This window comes from Megalobrama amblycephala, linkage group LG4, assembly GCF_018812025.1.
Source record: "Megalobrama amblycephala isolate DHTTF-2021 linkage group LG4, ASM1881202v1, whole genome shotgun sequence".
In the NCBI taxonomy this organism is placed as follows: domain Eukaryota; kingdom Metazoa; phylum Chordata; class Actinopteri; order Cypriniformes; family Xenocyprididae; genus Megalobrama; species Megalobrama amblycephala.
Genome location: NC_063047.1, coordinates 34349568 through 34368743, shown reverse-complemented (window position 1 = coordinate 34368743; position 19176 = coordinate 34349568). Strand labels below are relative to the sequence as shown.

Genomic DNA, 19176 nt, shown 5'->3' with positions numbered 1-19176 from the left:
TATATTTATATATCCTTCTCAACTGAACTTACAATACTGCCTGAAAATAATTACTGTTCTTTAAAAACATGTATTTCTGTGGAAACCGTGATGCGTTACAATTCAAAAGTTTGCAAGTCAGCAAGATTAAAAAAAGTTAATTTAAGGATGCATTAAACTGATCAAAAGTGACAGTAAAGACATTTATAATGTTACAAAAGATCAAATAAATGCTGTTCTTTGAAATTTCTATTCATCAAAGAATCCTGAAAAATAAAAAGTATCACAGTTTGCACAGAAATCTGAACTGTTTTCAACATTGATAATAATCATAAATGCTTCTTGAGCATCAAATCATCATATCAGAATGATTTCTGAAGGATCATGTGACTGAAGACTGGAGTAATGATGCTGAAAATTTAGCTTTGATCACAGGAATAAATTACACTTTACTATATATTCACATTGAAAACAGCTGATTTACATTATAATAATATTTCAGTTTTTACTGTATTTTTGATCAAATAAACAGTCTCTGTTAACAGAAGAGATTCTTTCAGAAACATCATAAAATCTAAATTATTCCACACCTTTGACCGGTATCCGGCATGTTTCAAAGGAGTCTGACCAGCAAACAGCAGGTTTTGAAACAGAACATGCTGATCTACAGCAGTGACGCATTGAGACGCAGATGATGGAAGAATCACACTGTATTCATAAATAGCATTTAATTGAGCCACTGGAGTCTGTCCCTGAGAAACACTGACGATCACATGATTCAGACGTCAGTGTCGCTCTGCAGTGTCTTCATGGCGCGTCCCCAGAGCGCGCCGCTGCTGCACAGTCCGTCAGTGTGAGATCTGTCCACCGAGAGACACGATGATGATGATGATGATGATGATGATGCTGCAGAGGGTCGGGCCGGCGCCGGGGAGCCGCTGCTGGACTGAGAGACTCCTGCGTCTGCCGGCCTGCAGTGAGAGCTGCGGTGTCTGCGCAGAACTGCAGTGCGTGTGAAGCTCTTGCCGCACGCGTCACAGGCGTACGGACGCTCACCGGTGTGAGAGCGCACGTGACGCTGGAGATCACCGGAGCCGGCGAAACACTTCCCTGCAAACACACACATGAATGATCAACAACTCTGAAAACTTGAGTGAGTGAATGTGTGTGAGAGTGTGTGTGTGAGAGAGTGTGTGTGTGTTACCGCAGGTCTGGCAGCAGTAGGGTTTGTCTCCGCTGTGTCTGAGTTTGTGTTTGAAGAGTTTTCTCTGCATGTTGAAGGATTTCCCGCACTGCTCGCAGGTGAACTCTTTCTCTGTGCTGTGAGTTTTCTTGTGCTCCTTCAGATTGCTGAAGTTGCTGAAGCCTGAAGACACAGAAGGTCATGTGATGATGACGGTCAGTCATTCAACATTCACGCGTCTCTCGTCTCACGCTCACCTCGTCCACAGATGTCACACAGGTGCGGCCGCGCCCCCGAGTGGATGATGATGTGACGCTGAACATCACCTGACGCCGCGAAACTGAACGACAGACGCAGTGAGTGATGAGTCACTGACATTAATGAGGTCAGCTGATCACAGAACATTGAGACAACTTTTGTATTAGAAGTTTTCTGAAATGTTATGTTTAAATATGCATTTGACACATTGTCTAATTAAATATGCACTCATTTGCATATACTTCCAGACAATAAATCTGAATATTGGATAAAGTTAGATTCAAAATTCTTGTTTGATTTTGTTGACATATTAGAGTTAAAGGTTTTTATAGAGGGAATTATGGATTTGTCTTTTTATCGCTCCATAAATCAGAAAATACTGTCAACAGACAGAAAAAAAAACATTTTCACCATGTTTTAGGAATAAAATGCTCTATAAATCAGTGTAAATGATATATGAACAAACCCCACAGTAAAAATCTTCAGAATATAGATGTGAATAAAGCTGTAAGTTTTGGTGTGTGTAAGTGCTGCTGAAGTGGAGGAAAAAACTTTTAAAGATATGTACTGTAACTGAAATCTAGAGACGCAAATAGATGAAGAGCAATGAAATAAACACTTAAATGTGTATTTTGGATGTTTTCTTTCCACCAGACTGAAAAAGTCTAGCAAAATGAACACACACCTCTTCCCGCAGAGCTCACAGATGTACGGCTTCTCTCCGGAGTGTCGGCGTAAATGCGTCTGCAGGTTTCCTGCCTGTGAACACATGAGCACCAATCACACGAATGAACGCAGGGCTGCACGATTAATCACAATAAAACATCCGTCTGCATCCGTTTGAGTCGCTTTAACACGCGTCTGGAAACACACGATGTGAATCTTCACAGACTTCTAATGAGACGCTCTGATCAACAAAAGAGAAGCTTTGAAGTCATCATGACACTGAAGTTGTGCTCGTCTTTTCTTCTCTATTGTGTCGTATATCTGAGTCAAATGCTTCAGGAACAAGAACAAATGTAGGGCGGGGCTTGATTTTGTCTGTGGGGAATTGATTGGATGTTGTGGTTTGCTATTGGTGGATCTCATGTGAGTGACAGGTTGCCCCGCCCTCATCATCAGAGAAGAGAAGAGATGCTGATTCAAGATTACCAGAACATGAATTTAACACAATAATGATGATGTGCAGCGATAAATAGTTTACAATAAACACTGAAATACTTCATAATGTTTGAAAATTAAGAAGTTAAAACAAGTCATTTAATTGTAATTTTAGAGTTTTTATTATTTTTATTTTATTAAATAATAATAAAATTATAACTAACAAAATCAAAATATGTATTATTTTAGTACTTCTCTGTAAAATAAGATTTAAGTATTTTTTATATTTTTTATTTAGAAATATTATTTATTATTATTATTATTATTTCATATTCATATTTATACATAATCACAAACTTTCTGCTAAATCCTGCAGCCCTTTAAACAAGCACAGCAAACCTGGAATTTGTTAGAAACAGCATTTTAATCAAAAAAATCTCAGATTCTGCAGCCGAACCAAACGTACCTGAGAGAATCCTTTACCACACACGTTACACTGGAACGGCTTCTCACCTGCAGAGAGAGAGAGAGAGTCACAACAGATGAGTGTGTGTGTGTGTGTGTGTGTGTGTGTGTGTGTGTGTGTGTGTGTGTCTCACCTGTGTGTGAGCGTTTGTGCAGCTCGAGGTTGCTGGGATGTTTAAACGTCTTTCCACACACTTCACAGCAATACTTATTACTGCTGCTGCTGACCTCTGACCTCTGGTCGTGACCCCTGGACTCCGCGTCATCAGGCTCTGCCGCAGGTGTCGTTTTCAGCTCAGATGCTTCTGCTGGATCAGAGGTCACAGAGAGGTCAGAGGTCGCGGCGTCCGTCACCCCCCGCCGGTCACACGGCGCGTCGGCTCCGGCGCAGCGCTCTCCTTCCTCCTCCTCGGGACTGACGTGCGAGCGCAGGTAGTTGAACTTCTTCAGGTAAACATCTTTCTTCGGCCGCAGGACGCGCGGGGGCGTGGCCTCGGAGCCGGACGGGGGATCGGATGCGTGCGTCGAGCTCACGCTCGTGTGGAACGGCTCCTCCGGCGGGAAGCTGCCGCTCTGTTTGAAGTACTGTCTGGTGTAGAAGTTCCTGAGCTTGTAGCCGTGCGGCGGCTGGCGGTCCGTCTCCACCGGCTGCGCTCGCTTCTGCTGCTCGTCCGCGGGAGGAGGAAGATGCGCTTCTGACGGCAGAGAGCCTCCCAACAGGCAGTCCTGATCCTGAGCCGCTTCGGCCGGAAGAGAGAAGGACGCGTCGCTCGACATGCAGGGCTTCAGGAACGCGTGACACATGTTCAGGATGTTCAACACCTGCAACACAAACAGACCAGCCATTCTGAAGATGTGTAAAGGGAACATTACCTGAAAGTTAGCTGAACGTTACCTGAATGTTAGGGAAATGTTACCTGAAAGTTAGGTGAACGTTACCTAAACGTTAGTGAAATGTTACCTGAAAGTTAGAGGAAGGTTACCTAAACGTTGGGGAAATGTTACCTGAAAGTTAGGTGAACGTTACCTAAACGTTAGGGGAATGTTACCTAAAAGTTAGCTGAATGTTACCTGAATGTTAGGGAAATGTTACCTGAACATTAGGGAAATGTTACCTGAACGTTAGGGAAATGTTATCTGAACGTTAGGTGAACGTTACCTAAACGTTAGGAGAATGTTACCTGAAAGTTAGGTGAACGTTACATGAGTGTTAGGGGAATGTTACCTGAATGGTAGGGAAATGTTATCTGAAAGTTAGCTGAATGTTACCTGAACGTTAGGTGAACGTTACCTGAACGTTAGGGAAATGTTACCTGAACGTTAGGGGAATGTTACCTGAACGTTAGGTGAACGTTACCTGAACGTTAGGGAAATGTTACCTGAACATTAGGTGAACGTTACCTGAACATTAGGTGAACGTTACCTGAAAGTTAGGGAAATGTTACCTGAAAGTTAGAGGAAGGTTACCTAAACGTTGGGGAAATGTTACCTGAAAGTTAGGTGAACGTTACCTAAACGTTAGGGGAATGTTACCTGAAAGTTAGGTGAACGTTATCTGAATGTTAGGGGAATGTTTCCTGAAAGTTAGCTGAACGTTACATGAATGTTAGGGGAATGTTACCTGAATGGTAGGGAAATGTTATCTGAAAGTTAGCTGAATGTTACCTGAACATTAGGGAAATGTTACCTGAAAGTTAGGTGAACATTACCTGAACGTTAGGGAAATGTTACCTGAAAGTTAGGTGAACGTTACCTGAATGTTAGGGGAATGTTACCTAAATGTTAGGGAAATGTTATCTGAAAGTTAGATGAATGTTACCTGAATGTTAGGAAAATGTTTCCTGAAAGTTATCTGAACGTTACCTGAATGTTAGGAAACGTTATCTGAAAGTTTGGTGAGCGTTACCTGAACGTTAAAGGAAATGTTCTGCAAACCTAAAAAAGAATGTTCTATTTCTGTAAAGTAAATTTTCCTGGCTGACCAAAAAACAAACTTCAAAGATGTTTCAGGAATGTTCTGAACATATTCTGGGAAGTTGTTGAGTTGGAGACCTGCAGGCTCTGGGCGATCTCCATCAGCGTGTGAACGTTGTCCTGGTTGAGCTCCAGGTGTGACGTGTACATGTAGTCCAGAACCTGCCCGATACCGCTCACGTCCTGAATGGCCAGATGGAAAACATCGTTCTTCTGTGCCGGAGAGTTCTGGAACAGAGAGCTGAGGAGAGACAATCGAGAGAAGAAGATCCAAAGACTCCTTTTAAAACCCTTTTTCAGCTCAATAGAGCTAATAATAATATAATATTAATAATATTTCCATAACTCTTTGAAATCATTTTAAAGTGACGTCACGTGTTACCGGAAGTAGGCGCTGAAGGCCGCCAGCACGTTCTTGTGGGCTTTGAAGCAGACGCCCTTCACCACCAGCATGCAGTCGCACAGCAGACCCTGAATGCGCTGCTCCTGCAGCTGCTGCAGCACGAACACGCTGTGACTGCACACACTGTCCATCTGCGCGTGTTAAACACCGTTCATCCCCGCCATATAACGAACACTCGTGTCTATGAGACAGAATAATACAGAATTATATTATAATAATACAGTCAAAGCAACAGTTCGAGCGGAGCTGCGCGTTAAAGCAGAATGAAGAAAGATTCTCGCTCTTCTCACCTTCCATTCGGAGGAACAGGCGCCGCGCTGATGACGTCATTTAATTTATCCACAATAAAAGTGTTTTTGTTTTTATTCCGTTTTATCTAAAATTAACACAGATATATACATTTACATGCCTTGTGTCTCACACGGGACAAAGAGGATAAAGTATATACATTTACACCTATATACTCTATGAATAAATTGTATCATTGCAAGGCTTTTGTTTGATCATCCAATTACAATATAATTACATTTTTCGTTACAATACGATATAATTCACCTTATGCTGCATCCCATCATGAGTTGGATTATTGTTTTTATTTATATTTTATTTATATATTCCACCCAAGGTTATTTGCAACTAAATTAAGTGTAAACTGAAGCACTAAAATGATGGAAATAACAGTAAATAAATAAAAACTCAAACTGAAATCAAACTAAATTAAACCTAAATATTAACAAACACAAAACTAATGAAATGACAAAAGCACGCTAAAAATTAAACTAAAATTAAAAAGAAAAGGTGAAAATATTATCAAGATGATTCAAAATATTAATAAAACCTATAAATAATACTAAAATAACACTGTTTTTACTGTTGTTTTAGGCATTTATAAATTCCATATTCTATATTATGTAACAAAATTAAATGTTTTCTTTTTTGTCCGAAAACCCCGTTCCGTTGTTAACTTTTATTGTGTTTGCGGAACTGGATTATTTGATGTTCGTGTTTCAGTCCGGAGTGAAAACAGAGCGGCACCACGTGCTCGTGTGTAACCGGCGACGCGTGATTCAAGACACTCGCGCGCGCTTCCATCGTGACTGAGAGCAACGAGAAGTCCGTCGATACCGGAGACTCGATCACCGGATCAGGAGAACCGCACCGGGATCAGAATCCAGTCCTACAGCTCGTTATCTGCGGCGAAGGAAACACGCGCGAGTTCCTCACAGGATCATCAGAGAATCACTTCTGCTCTATCAGGTACAGCATCACAGCTTCACGCCTCAATTATCAACCACTTATTCATGATATTAACATTATATACACTTATTTTACAACGAGGAAGAGTTATATTCTGTGAATGTGCGAGACTTCCGGTTCATGATCCGCTCTCGGGAAAAACTGGAAGAATAAAAGTCCAGTAAAGCTGTTTGTGCTTCAGACCAGTGATTATGATTATGACATTAAAGTCGAAATTATTACATCATAAGTCAATTATTAGATTTAAAAAATTTAAATTATGACAAAATGTCAATTATTATGACATCCTACCTAAGTCATGAATTAAAAAGTAAAAGTTTAAAAGTTAAAAATGACTTTCAGAAATGAACTTTAATAAGTTTTCAATATGAAGCACAGAGAAATTAAATGGAAGCGAGTCTCACATTCACGCTTGCATTAAAATACGGTGAATGACACGAACATGCAGTATGATTGAAGGCCATGATGATGATGTTCTCAGGATCAGCTGCTCTTCATCATCATCATCATCGTCGTCGTCAGGATGGTGTTCTTCACGTGTGACACCTGCGGAGAGTCTCTGAGGAAAGCTCAGGTGGAGAAACACCTGCTGAAGTGCCGCGGATGTCAAGTTCTGTCCTGCATCGACTGCGGAAAAGACTTCAGGTGAGTTATGATGACTGTGTGTGTGTGTGTGTGTGTGTGTGTGTGTGTGTGTGTGTGTGCTGAATGTGACTGATGTGTGTGTGTGTGTGTGTGTGTGTGTGTGTGTGTGTGTCTGCAGGGGCGATGATTACAAGAACCACAACAAGTGCATCAGCGAAGATCAGAAATACGGCGGCAGAGACTTCCAGGCGAAGACGAATAAAGGCGACGTGAAGCAGCAGCAGTGGATTCAGGTGACTAGAGCTGAAGTGTGTGTGAGTGTGTGTGTCTGAAGGGATTCTGGGATGGCTCACGCTTCTGTCCTTCTTCTCCAGAGGATCCAGGAGGCCATGGAGCGGCCCGGCATCCAGCCCAGACTCCAGCAGGTCCTGCGGCAGGTCAGCGCCTATGACAACGTGCCCCGGAAGAGAGCCAAGTTTCAGGTGAAGATCTGGGAGGATCCGAGTTTCTTCTGCCTGACGGACGATCGTTAACCTTTGCTTTGTTCACCTGCAGAACTGGATGAAGAACAGCCTGAAGATCCACAGTCCGGAGTTACAGGAGCAGGTCTGGGAGATTTTCTCAGCGGCGGCCGACAGCGTAAGAGTTTAAGTTCTTCATCGGGTCACACCAGAAGAGAGTTGTGTGTATAAATAAATATAAAGTTTGGCTTTTGTTTGGTGACGTTTCAGCACAGCAACCAAACCAACCATCAGACGGCAGAAGAACACAAACCGAACCCAAGCGACCTGAACGACGGCTCTGAGACGAATGAAGAAAAGACAGAAGAGCGGAAACGTAAAAAGAACAAGAGAAAGACTTCAGAGGAGCAGAACGGACAAAATCCCTGCGAGAAACAGAGCAGAAAAAAGAGGAAACGAGAGGAGAGAGAACAGAACGCAGACGAAAAGACGAAGAAAGCAAAGGAAGAGGCGTTTGATGGTAAGGATCGCGTCAGAGAGTCACACGGCCTCTAACGCTGAGAACCTTATTCATTTCCTGTCTGCTTTGACCAATCAGAGAGTCTGAATCTGGAGGGGGAGGAGCCAGAGAGCCAGCAGTGTGAATCAAACACTACAGGTATTTCAGAATAAGAGTCTGAACAACATGAAACGGTTTGACAGAATCACACTGATGATGACTGATCTTCTGCAGGGAAGTTTAACTGGAAAGGGACGATAAAGGCCGTTCTGAGAGACGCTCCAGACGACGGACTCGCTGTCAAGAAGCTCCGCAAGAAGGTGAGTGACACTTCAGCGATCGTCCGAAACCACCAGCGTGAATACAGAGAGACGTAACCAAAGTCCTGTTTATCTGTCTGTTGAGTTCGTGTTTACGTCAAAGCTGGAAATTAGTTCCACAAACTCTTGGACAGAAAGGTTTCTCACGAGCCGTCGACTCTCTGGTGTCTCTCCAGGTTTTGGCTGCGTATTATTCATTCAGTGGAGACGGAAACTACAGATCGGAAGAGGAGCTTCTGTCTCTGTTCAACAGGAAGATCAACAAGAACCCGAAGTTTAGAATCTTAAAAGACAAAGTCAGACTGGTGAAATGACTGTGACGCTCTTCTGTGACCTGTGCTGTCGTCATCATCATCATCATCATCTGTTGTTAGAATAAACTCTAAAACATCCATCTGTCTTCAGTTTCAAATGATGTACTCTCTGTGAGTTTTCTAAGGTATTTTTGTCAGCCGAGTCTGATAGTCCAGAGCACTGTGTAAATAAAGCTGCGATTAATGAGTGAATGAAGCGTCCATCAGTCCATCCTTCAGGACCGTCCCGTTACACACACTTGACCACTTCTCTACTCACAGCACATGACGTATTTCCTGCATGTGGTCCAAGTGTTCGAGTGCACATGAAGACCGCAGGTGTGTGAGGGTTTGATCGGAACACGTACGACACAGAGCTGCACGCTCCCGATGCTGAATATACGAACTCAAGACGTTAAGAGATTAATGCTTTAAAACGGTGATATTAAAGGGACACAAAAATGAACTCTCACTCAAGCCATCCCAGGTGTATATGACAATCGGAGATATATTTAAAAATATCCTGGCTCTTCCCAGCTTTATAATGGGGCGCGAGATTTTGAAGCCCAAATAAACACATAATTATAATCCATTCTGCTCCAGGGGGTTAATAAAGGCCTGAAGTGATGCGTTTTTGAAAGAAAAATATCCATAATTAAAACTTTATAAAGTATAATAACTAACTTCCGGGAAACAGCCGTATGCATCAAGTTCCGGGGGAAGAGTGACCTCTGACCTGACGCGTGACGCAACGACGAACGTGTGGAAACTCACAAAACAAAACACCGGTCACGGATTATAAGACTAAAGCAATCATTTTTAAAGAGAAATGTGGGAGGAGCTTGAGTTTATTGCGTAGTCCTGTATGTTTGAACCACGAGAGGCGTCTAAACTTACGATACTCCTACATCCTGCGTCACGTGTCGGGTCAGAGGTCACTGTTCCACCGTGGCGTGATGCGTATGGCCGTTTGCCGAAAGCTAGTTATTATACTTTATCAAGTTATAAATAAGGATATTTTTCTTACAAAAACACACCTCTTTGCTTCAGAAGGTCTTTATTAACCCCTGGAGTCGTATGGATTACTTTTATGATGGACGGATGCACTTTTTTGGGCTTCAAAATCTCCAGCCCCATTCACTCCCATTATAAAGCTTTTTACAAGAAAGAGCCAGAATATTTTTAATATAACTCTGACTGTGATTGGCTGAAAGAAGATAGTCATATACACCTAGGATGGCTTAAGAGTGAGTAAATCATGGGATAATTTTCATTTTTGGGGTGAACTATCCACGAAATAATTAAACGAAAAGTTAAACTTCAAAAAGTTGACGGTCAAACACGCCCGTCTAGCGCGTGTTTGAATATTAAAAACAATGGAAAAACACGTTCTGTGTGAACCGGCCCTTAGAATGTCCCATCTTCACTCACACTGTTTATACTAAAAATGGCACAGAATAGGCCACAGGTACCGGCCGGTGATCATGTCTCCGCGCACCTCACCGGCGGACGCGCGCACAGCTCCGTGATGCGTGTACTCCACCGTTAACGCGGCGAGACCTGTGCTGGAGAGATTACCTGTTTAAGGTGGGTGGGGGTGTAAGGGCTGAATCGGACTCTTGTGTGGGACATTCTTTCTCTCCCGGGGCAGGGTTCAGTTGGCCCGTGCACACAGAGGCTCCATACAGGTGCGAGCGCTGCGCGGACCCGCGGGTCAGGACTCGGCGCTGTCCGGTTTCCACCTGGAGAATAGGCTGCCTGTTAGCGGCGCGCACGCGCACACACACAGAGAAACACTCGTGTGCGCTCCGGAGCTGATAATCCCCGTGTGCGGCACTGATCCCGCGCTTAGCTGTAATCATATCGGCCGGACGGGGCTTTAGCGCAGCCTAGCTCACGGTAGCTGGACTTAAACTGCTCCTTTATACCTGTCATAGTGTTGTAGGCAGGGGTGTAAAAAGTTATGAGAAATTGTACTTAAAGGGATAGTTCACCCATAAATGTCATTGTTTACTCCCCCTCAATTTGTTCCAAACCTGTATGAATTTCTGGTTACACTTTATTTTAAGGTGTCTTTGTTACACTGTAATTATACATTTAATTACTGAGTAATATTAAGTAACTACATGTAGGCTACTTAGTATTGGGTTAGAATTAGGGTTTGGTTTGGTTTAGGGTTAGTTGCATGTAATTATGCATAATTTATAGTTATTACTATAGTAACTACATGTAACATATGTAACAATGACACTGTAAAAAAAAAAGTGTTAACGAATTTCTTTCCTCTGCTGAACACAAAAGAAGATATTTTGAAGAATTTCAGCTGATGAACCCCAGTATTTTTTTTTTTTTTTTTTTACATACTTTGGAAGTCAATGGGGTCCATCAACTGTTTTAACCATATTCTTCAAATCATCTTCTTTTGTGGTCCAACGAAGAAAGTCATACAGTGAACATCTCTGCAATCGATGCAACTGCATTTGGTCTTCAAAACCCTCATGCTCATGAAACACAAAACACGATATTTTGAGGAACAATAGAAGTCAATGTGGTCCAAAACATCTTTTATATTGCACACAAGAAAGAAAATCAAACAGGTTTGGACCGATGACAGAATGATCATTTGTGGCTGATCCTCTGGTAGTGTTTCCGACACATAATGTTGACTTTTGGTGTGTTTGGTGAAAAGTTTTGGCCTTCGCTGGCAGCAGGCGTCGTCACTGACATGCTGAAACATGCAGGTTGATTGTGGGAAATGTTGAGACATGCTCCACTCGGCTCCATCGCTGGAGTCAGCAAAAACCAGAGCCGTGTGCAGTATGTAAGGTATACGTCTCTGATAAAGCTTCCTCACAGAACGCTATTGTTCTCCTCATCGCTGCCCCAAAGGCCTCTGGGAAACAGGAGCAGAAAACCAGGTTTACTGCAGGGAAATGGAAGGATATGGTTTTATTGTCTGTTTGGGTGAGAATCAAATGCGCTCAGCGTTTTCTCAGAATATCTGGCCAGCACACACACACTAAAGGAAGTTTGATGTTCAGATGTGCTGAATGACCGGCATTATGAAGCGTAAAGGTCTTTTGTCCACTCGGCTCAGAACATGATACTCTCATAAAGCACAATCCAGGTTCTGTTTTGAGTTCTGGTTTGAGGTGAAGATAAGAGCAGGCCACAGGTAAGTCAATCGCCTCACATCTTGATAACTGTTTAGCGTCTGGCTGATTAATTCGATGTGATTTTTGAATATTGGAAGGCCTCACTGCATTCGTATGTAAATCAGACACAAATGCTGGTCAATCGATGTGGGTTTATCAAATATCCATTTGGTTGCATTCAGTGTTTGGGATGTCTGGATAGTTTTACGGTTTTCCAGAGCAAGAGATGGAGAGACTGATGTCTCCACATCCCCAAAAACCAGATTGAGCTTTGATTCACCTCTGCAGACTTACAGTAGAATCTGTCTCGGTCATCATCTCAGTTGTTTCTCTTAGACAGTAATGAAGTTGAATGTTCTGGACGTCCGTCATCGGTCTGAGAAGATCTCGTGATCCGTCTGACGTTCTCCTCATAGAGAAGCAGGAGAGAGAGAAATCATCATGACTGTCTCCAGACATCTTTCTCTGTGATTTATTTCTGCTATTGTTGCGTTGCCTTCTGAGAGGAGATTGAATCATTTTAACTCCTGTTAGGAAATGTTTAAGGAAGGACAGCACAGGTGAATAGGGTAAAAATTTAACGAATGGATATCACTATGCTTTTACAGTTGGTTACATTTAGAAATGCAAAAAATAAAATAAAATATAATAATAATTGTATTACAAGTTTTCTGGAATGTTGTATTTAAATATGCAAGTAGGGAATAATCTAACTAATTATGCACATATTTGCATACATTTCCAGAACATAAATCTGAATATTGGATAAAGTTAGATTCAAAATTCTTGTTTGATTTTGTTGACATATTAGAGTTAAAGGTTTTTATAGAGGGAATTATGGATTTGTCTTTTTATCGCTCCATAAATCAGAAAATACTGTCAACAGACAGAAAAAAAAAACATTTTCACCATGTTTTAGGAATAAAATGCTCTATAAATCAGTGTAAATGATATATGAACAAACCCCACAGTAAAAATCTTCAGAATATAGATGTGAATAAAGCTGTAAGTTTTGGTGTGTGTAAGTGCTGCTGAAGTGGAGGAAAAAACTTTTAAAGATATGTACTGTAACTGAAATCTAGAGACGCAAATAGATAAAGTGCAATAAAATAAACACTTAAATGTGTATTTTGGATGTTTTTTACTCACCAGTCTGAAACAACACACTGTGAAAAGCAGAATAGCCCAAAATCTGGTTAGTGCATGAAAAAAACAATGTTTTTGTATGTAGTGTGTTTTTAAGAGATGCTGCATTAATTGTACAGTATGCGGTTTCTCATCTGTGTGTGTGTGTGTGTGTGTGTGTGTGTTTGGATCAGTTCTGCTCCAGATGGATTGGGCTCCAGCTGGCAGGAAACTCTAGTCGAGGTGTATTTAGAGAGACCGGGGCTGTTGGCAGGATACAGTATTCCACACCTGTGCTCACCTGTGCTGCTGTCTGCACACCTGAACAACACCTGACCTCCTGACCCCGCGCACAGGTGCTGCTCAGCTGCTCACGGACCTGCTGAACTTAGACCAACACTCTCACATGCTGCATTCATTACTTCTCCATCACAATCAAAGTGTGTCATAGATGTACAGGTTTCTATAATTGATTATTGGCTTCTGATGTGTTGTGTGTGGAAATGTGCAGATGTTTGCTTCTTTTCAAACATAATTTGCATGCCTGTCTTTGTTGAATGAAAACTTTACAAATGTAAGTTGCGACAGATATTTTCCTCTGTATTGTGACGTACATCTGTGCGTAACGAAAAAATGTAATAAATTTAGGGCAGGACTTGGTATTATGGCTTTGTGACTATCTTGATTATGACTTTTTATGTCATAATTTCAAAATTTGTGTCAAAATTATGACTTTGTCAATTTAAACTTTTGTCATAATTTTTATTTATGTCATAATTGGTAGCTTGTCATAATTTTGACATTATAATTTCAACTTTTTGTCACAATTGTGACTTAGTATATCAAAATTTTGAAATTTAATGTCATAATTAACATTAGCCTATGTCATAATTGTGCCTTTTTCTATCATAATTTCAACTTTTTGTCATAATTGTGACTTACTATGTCAATTGAAAAGTTTGTCATAATTAGTACATTATAATTATGATTTAGTATGTCAATTTATTTACTTTTTGTCATAATTGTGACTGTCAGAATGTACATTTTTTTGTCATAATTATGACTTTCTATATAATTTTGACTTTTTGTCCTTTGTGACTTACTATATCATAATTGTGACTCTTTATATAATTTCAACTTTTTATCATGGTTTTAACTTTTTGTCAGAATTTAAAATTTTTATATCATAATTTCAACTTTTTATGTCAAAATTGTGATTTACCAAAGCACATTTTTTCTTATTTGGTGGAAATGGGCTTCTATATAGATTGCTGCAGAGATTTTGCCGTATTTTTGTAGGCCGATCCATAAGTTCGCATCACTGCCAAAGTGCCAAAATGCAACTCGTTTCTGTGTTTCAGCCTACAGAAATGCATCATCCTGCAGAACTCTATCAGAACAGCTCTACTGTGCAAACTAAAAGAACGACAGGAAGTGACTGGTGATAAATCTTAGTGCTTATTTGCTCGGAACAACTGGGACATTTTGTTCATGTCTAAAACATCTGTTAACTGTAATATTTTTTTTTGTTTGTTTTTAATGTGTGAATTATTGGTAAAAATGCTTCATTACTTAGAGCAGCCTCAGTTTTCATCACCTCATTCATGAAAACAGTGAAGTCAGTCTTTAAAAGACCCTTTTCATTTCCAGAACAATGATGGCTCCAGGATTCAGTAGTGTAGGGTTTCAGAAACTAAATTCATTCCACGCTTTGAATGTTTCTTCATCAAACCTTTGATGATAAATGAACATGCGCAGTTTGAGCTTTCAATGGGCTGCAAGTGAGCAACAAAACCAGATCAGCAGTTTTATATAATCTAATCTAAAGGACTAAACTCATCCTCTACATTCAGAATTTGAGATTTTTACATTTGGGCACAGAATAAAAGGCCACAAAACATCAGTGATCATTAAATATCTATATATGTCTATGTTTATCAAAATGAGTCAAAATGTTCCATTCTATGACAAACTAAATTGATAAGTTTCAACTGAACTAAATACGAAATATGACTGAACTTGTCTTGTATGTTGAATATCAGAAATGAATACTGCGAGCAAAACTACAGTTCTCAGTTCAGTTCAAATACGATGACCAAGTGCGAGAAGTGAAACGAGTCCGATTCGAATCGGATCTCGACCGTCAGCGACTCACTTGAATCTCGCGCGTCACGGATCGGCCGCCGCTTGAATGTGACGTCACCGGGCATCATGGCGGAGTTCAGTGAGTTTGTGAACGTGCGGCGGCGATTTAAGATAAACGAAGAAGAAGAAGAAGACAAAAAGAGTGAGAAACACACACTGAATATCTTCATCTGAATGCGTGTCAAACTCTGCTCGACTCTGTGCGTGTCGTGTCGTGTGTGTGTCTGTGTTTGTGCAGATACAGTGTGTCTGATGATGTTGTGTTGATGTTGTGCAGCTGCAGGTCCTGATGAGGATGAGGAGGAGAAGCTGAAGTCTTCCTCTCGGATCAACCGACACTCTGTCTTCTGGATTCTGGCATCCATCGCTCTCACATACTATGTGGATTTCTTCTCTGTCGTGCTGAACCACAGTGACATTCACAGGTGATTATAACCTGACTGATCTGAGCACAGTGAAAACCTTATTACACTAACCCCTGAAACACTCTTTCTCTCTCATGTGGTCTGATCCTGGATTACAATAGAGATTATAGCGCTCTGGTTACAGTGACACACACACACACACACACACACACACACACTCTGAACTCTACTCAACTCTATAGAAGTTACTCAGGAGATTCACAAAAATCTTCTTAGGAAAGAAATTTTGGAATCACTTGACACTATGTTTCCATTTGTTAATGAATGATAACAATGAAAAATACTTATAAAGCATTTATTAATCTGAGTTCGTGTTAATTTCAATATTCACTGAATTATTATTCAAATCAAAATCTGTATCTGTTAATATTATGTTTAAGACCGGAGCTGACCGTGAACAGTTGTGTTTTTATTAACTAACATTAAAGGGTTAGTTCACCAAAAAATGAAAATTCTGTCATTAATTACTCTCCCTCATGTCGTTCCACACCCGTAAGACCTTCGTTCATCTTCAGAACACAAATTAAGATATTTTTGATGAAATCCGATGGCTCAGTGAGGCCTGAGCAATGACATTTCCTCTCTCAAGATCCATTAATGTACTAAAAACATATTTAAATCAGGTCATGTGAGTACAGTGGTTCAATATTAATATTATAAAGCCACGAGAATATTTTTGGTGGGCCAAAAAAACAAAATAACGACTTATTTAGTGATGGCCGATTTCAAAACACTGCTTCAGGAAGCTTTGGAGCGTTATGAATCAGTGTGTCGAATCATGATTCGGATCGCCAAACTGCTGAAATCACGTGACTTTGGCGCTCCGAACAGCTGATTCGACACAAAAGATTCATAACGCTCCGAAGCTTCCTGAAGCAGTGTTTTGAAATCGGCCATCACTATATAAGTCGTTATTTTTTATTTTATTTTTTTTTATTTGTTTATTTGACAGGGACAATGCAGTCAAACATAGTTACAGAACAAAGTTTGCAGCCGATGTGATGCACATAGAGTTTATAGCAAGTGCTAATTTTCAACTCCCGTCCCTGGATGGGCCTTTCTACTATAAAAACACAATATTTTGGCGCACAAAATTTTTGGCGCACCAAAAATATTCTCGTCTCTTTATAATATTAATATTAAACCACTGTACTCACATGAACCGATTTAAATATGTTTTTAGTACATTAATGGATCTTGAGAGAGGAAATGTCATTGCTGGCTATGCAGGCCTCACTGAGCCATCGGATTTCATCAAAAATATCTTAATTTGTGTTCTGAAGATGAACGAAGGTCTTACGGGTGTGGAATGACATGAGGGTGAGTAATTAATGACAGAATTTTCATTTTTGGGTGAACTAACCCTTTAACAAAGATTAATAAATACTGTCAGCTAACGGGACCTGAATGTAAAGTGTTGCCAAAATCTCTTACGTAAGAAAGTGCCGCTCTTAAAAAAATCTTATGTTCTCAAATATTTTCTTAAGAACAATTTTTTTTGATGAATTTATGATGATTTTTAAGAACATTCTTTTCAGGAAGTTTTGTCTTTAGAGCAATCTTGAGAAATAAGGCCACGTTCACACTGTCAGTTTTTGGGATTTCGGCTCTCTCTCTCTCTGTGTGACGTGACAGTTGTCCGGTCCGGTTCTGTTCACACGGCACGAATGTTCTGAGAATGCGGCTGTGAGTCCTGAAACGGGTGTGAGTTCGGTTACAGAATGCTGTTGTCACTCCCGTGAACAACCGTACCGTGTGTGAACGCAACCGGATTAAGGACTCTCGTACAGGACTGACAGCCGTATTCTGCGGAGTGTTTGGGAATGTCCTGATGCTCCGTCTGTGTTTCAGCTGGTGGTTTTCCGTGGGTCTGGTGCTGCTGGGATTGTGTCTCAGTCTGGCGGCGTTCTGTATCGTTTATCTGGAGTGGTTCAGAGGCATCAAACACTACGAGCAGGAGTATCCGGCCGTCCCCGCCGTCACCACCGCCGCCTTCATCGCCGCGTCCTGCAGGTCAGACGCTCTTCATGAAGCTTCGAAACTGTCAGTGATTCAGAAGAATTATTGGCCTGATTAATCAGGCTCTCCATAAAACAAACAAAACAAGCTCTATTTATCACATTATTTCATATTTAGTGGAATTAAATGATTTCAATAAAACATGTTACTGGTTTGTAAAGGTGTTTAATGCATGTTTGGTTTGAGTTTACACCGTTCTGACCAGCGTGTGGAGATTCAAACACTTCGAAACACTGAATCATTTAACGAAGCAGTTGGTTCAGTTGATTCAAAGTTTGGAAAAGCTTCATTCCTGTCATTTTAAAGCAGATGATCATGTGTTTCAGCTTGAACATGGCTCTGTGGCCGGTCTGGTCCTTCTTCACGCCTGTGATCCTCTTCACTCAGTTCATGGGTGTGGTGATGCTGATCTCACTGCTGGGCTGAAGCACACACGTGTGTGTGTGTGTGTGTGTGTATTAACCTGATGAAGGTCAGCTGACCTGTGACGGAACATCAGTGACCTCCAGCTGACCTCTGACCTCATTCATATCTCTCCCTTTTCAAAAGACATTTTGTGTTTGGGTTTCCTGAATGAGGACGTTTGGGAATCTTGTAAGGTAAACAGGATGTTTTCTTTGAGGTCCTGTACATTCCTGATTCCAGTGTCTTCTAAAAATGCTTTATATTACCTTAAAACGCTCAGTTTTGAGAGGTTAACTCAAGATACTTGTGTTTTATATCATGTTTTAATGTAATTAACCAAATGCATCAGCTGATGAAATAAAAGATGTTTGTATTACATGGAATCTTCTTTCTTTCTCTCATCAGATCCTCTTAACAGGGTCCAAATTCACATTTCTGGTGTAATATAACCTCTATAGGAGTTTGTGGAGGGTTGATCCAAAAATATGAGATGGGAGGAACAATGATTTGTCAATGCTTCTGCGTTCCCTCGAGAAACTTTGCTTTCACCCGCAAAAAAAGAACAAAAGTTTTGACGTATTTTTCCTCCCATCTCATATTTCTTCCATCACATGTCCCTTTAGGGACTCTGTAGAACAATATGTAAATCAATTGCTTTAACTTCCAATTCATTTAAACTGTAGTCGCTAAAATCGTTAGTTTAGACGGATACTGCTTTAACTAGAGAACTACTTCAGTCTGAATCCACCTTTGATGAATTAACTCTTTCCCCACCGTTATCAGACTTTTCCAGTGATCCGTGTTTCCACTGTTATACGGTAGGGGGCGCTGTGACATCTTCTGAAAGAGTACAGAATCTCCAGATCAAAACACGGGAAAACAAGAAGCAGAAACAAGCGATGAAAGCATTGCTGACTTTGTTTTCTTTGAAAAAACCCAAATGGTTTTCTCAGTTTTTCTTCAGAGTGTTGCTTTTACAAATGAAACTTTCCCACATTCAAGTGTTGATTAAAAAGAGCATGAAGCTTGATTGTTTTAGAGGTTCTGTTCTTTCGTTATATTGCATGTTCAGATATTCATACATCTAAATATTCTTGAGCCACATTACATTTTTTGTGAAAGTT

At 40.7% G+C, this 19176-nt stretch overlaps 3 protein-coding genes across 3 annotated transcripts; 2 read left to right on the top strand and 1 right to left on the bottom strand.

Moving 5' to 3' along the window:
* Window positions 1-438: 438 nt before the first annotated feature.
* Window positions 439-5786, bottom strand: zbtb49 (zinc finger and BTB domain containing 49). The gene is made up of 9 exons (XM_048188985.1): window positions 5654-5786; window positions 5343-5544; window positions 5039-5201; window positions 3121-3808; window positions 2988-3034; window positions 2106-2179; window positions 1420-1502; window positions 1184-1345; window positions 439-1089 (listed from the first exon to the last, which is right to left on the bottom strand). Exons 2-9 carry the CDS (start codon window positions 5492-5494, stop codon window positions 758-760), a joined length of 1701 nt encoding a protein of 566 aa, XP_048044942.1. The 5' UTR covers window positions 5495-5544; window positions 5654-5786; the 3' UTR covers window positions 439-757.
* A 577-nt stretch (window positions 5787-6363) lies between these two features.
* On the top strand, window positions 6364-8991 carry lyar (Ly1 antibody reactive homolog (mouse)). The gene is made up of 9 exons (XM_048188986.1): window positions 6364-6620; window positions 7102-7265; window positions 7384-7498; window positions 7580-7687; window positions 7761-7844; window positions 7937-8186; window positions 8265-8324; window positions 8400-8485; window positions 8662-8991. Exons 2-9 carry the CDS (start codon window positions 7144-7146, stop codon window positions 8797-8799), a joined length of 963 nt encoding a protein of 320 aa, XP_048044943.1. The 5' UTR covers window positions 6364-6620; window positions 7102-7143; the 3' UTR covers window positions 8800-8991.
* A 6173-nt stretch (window positions 8992-15164) lies between these two features.
* tmem128 (transmembrane protein 128) lies at window positions 15165-18428 on the top strand. The gene is made up of 4 exons (XM_048188984.1): window positions 15165-15345; window positions 15481-15628; window positions 17480-17641; window positions 17974-18428. Exons 1-4 carry the CDS (start codon window positions 15270-15272, stop codon window positions 18071-18073), a joined length of 486 nt encoding a protein of 161 aa, XP_048044941.1. The 5' UTR covers window positions 15165-15269; the 3' UTR covers window positions 18074-18428.
* Window positions 18429-19176: the final 748 nt, after the last annotated feature.

Bases quoted from the DNA above. Each gene is read 5' to 3' on its own strand.
- zbtb49 (XM_048188985.1), bottom strand. From the start codon at position 5,494: ATGGACAGTGTGTGCAGTCACAGCGTGTTCGTGCTGCAGCAGCTGCAG. The intron at 1,503-2,105 runs GTGTGTGTTCAT...TCTGTCGTTCAG, and splicing joins TGTGAGCTCTGCGGGAAGAG to TTTCGCGGCGTCAGGTGATG. The intron at 1,090-1,183 runs GTAACACACACA...GTGTGTTTGCAG, and splicing joins CTACTGCTGCCAGACCTGCG to GGAAGTGTTTCGCCGGCTCC.
- lyar (XM_048188986.1), top strand. From the start codon at position 7,144: ATGGTGTTCTTCACGTGTGACACCTGCGGAGAGTCTCTGAGGAAAGCT. The intron at 7,688-7,760 runs GTGAAGATCTGG...GTTCACCTGCAG, and splicing joins GGAAGAGAGCCAAGTTTCAG to AACTGGATGAAGAACAGCCT. The intron at 8,187-8,264 runs GTAAGGATCGCG...TTGACCAATCAG, and splicing joins AAAGGAAGAGGCGTTTGATG to AGAGTCTGAATCTGGAGGGG.
- tmem128 (XM_048188984.1), top strand. From the start codon at position 15,270: ATGGCGGAGTTCAGTGAGTTTGTGAACGTGCGGCGGCGATTTAAGATA. The intron at 15,346-15,480 runs GTGAGAAACACA...GATGTTGTGCAG, and splicing joins AGAAGAAGAAGACAAAAAGA to CTGCAGGTCCTGATGAGGAT. The intron at 15,629-17,479 runs GTGATTATAACC...TCTGTGTTTCAG, and splicing joins AACCACAGTGACATTCACAG to CTGGTGGTTTTCCGTGGGTC.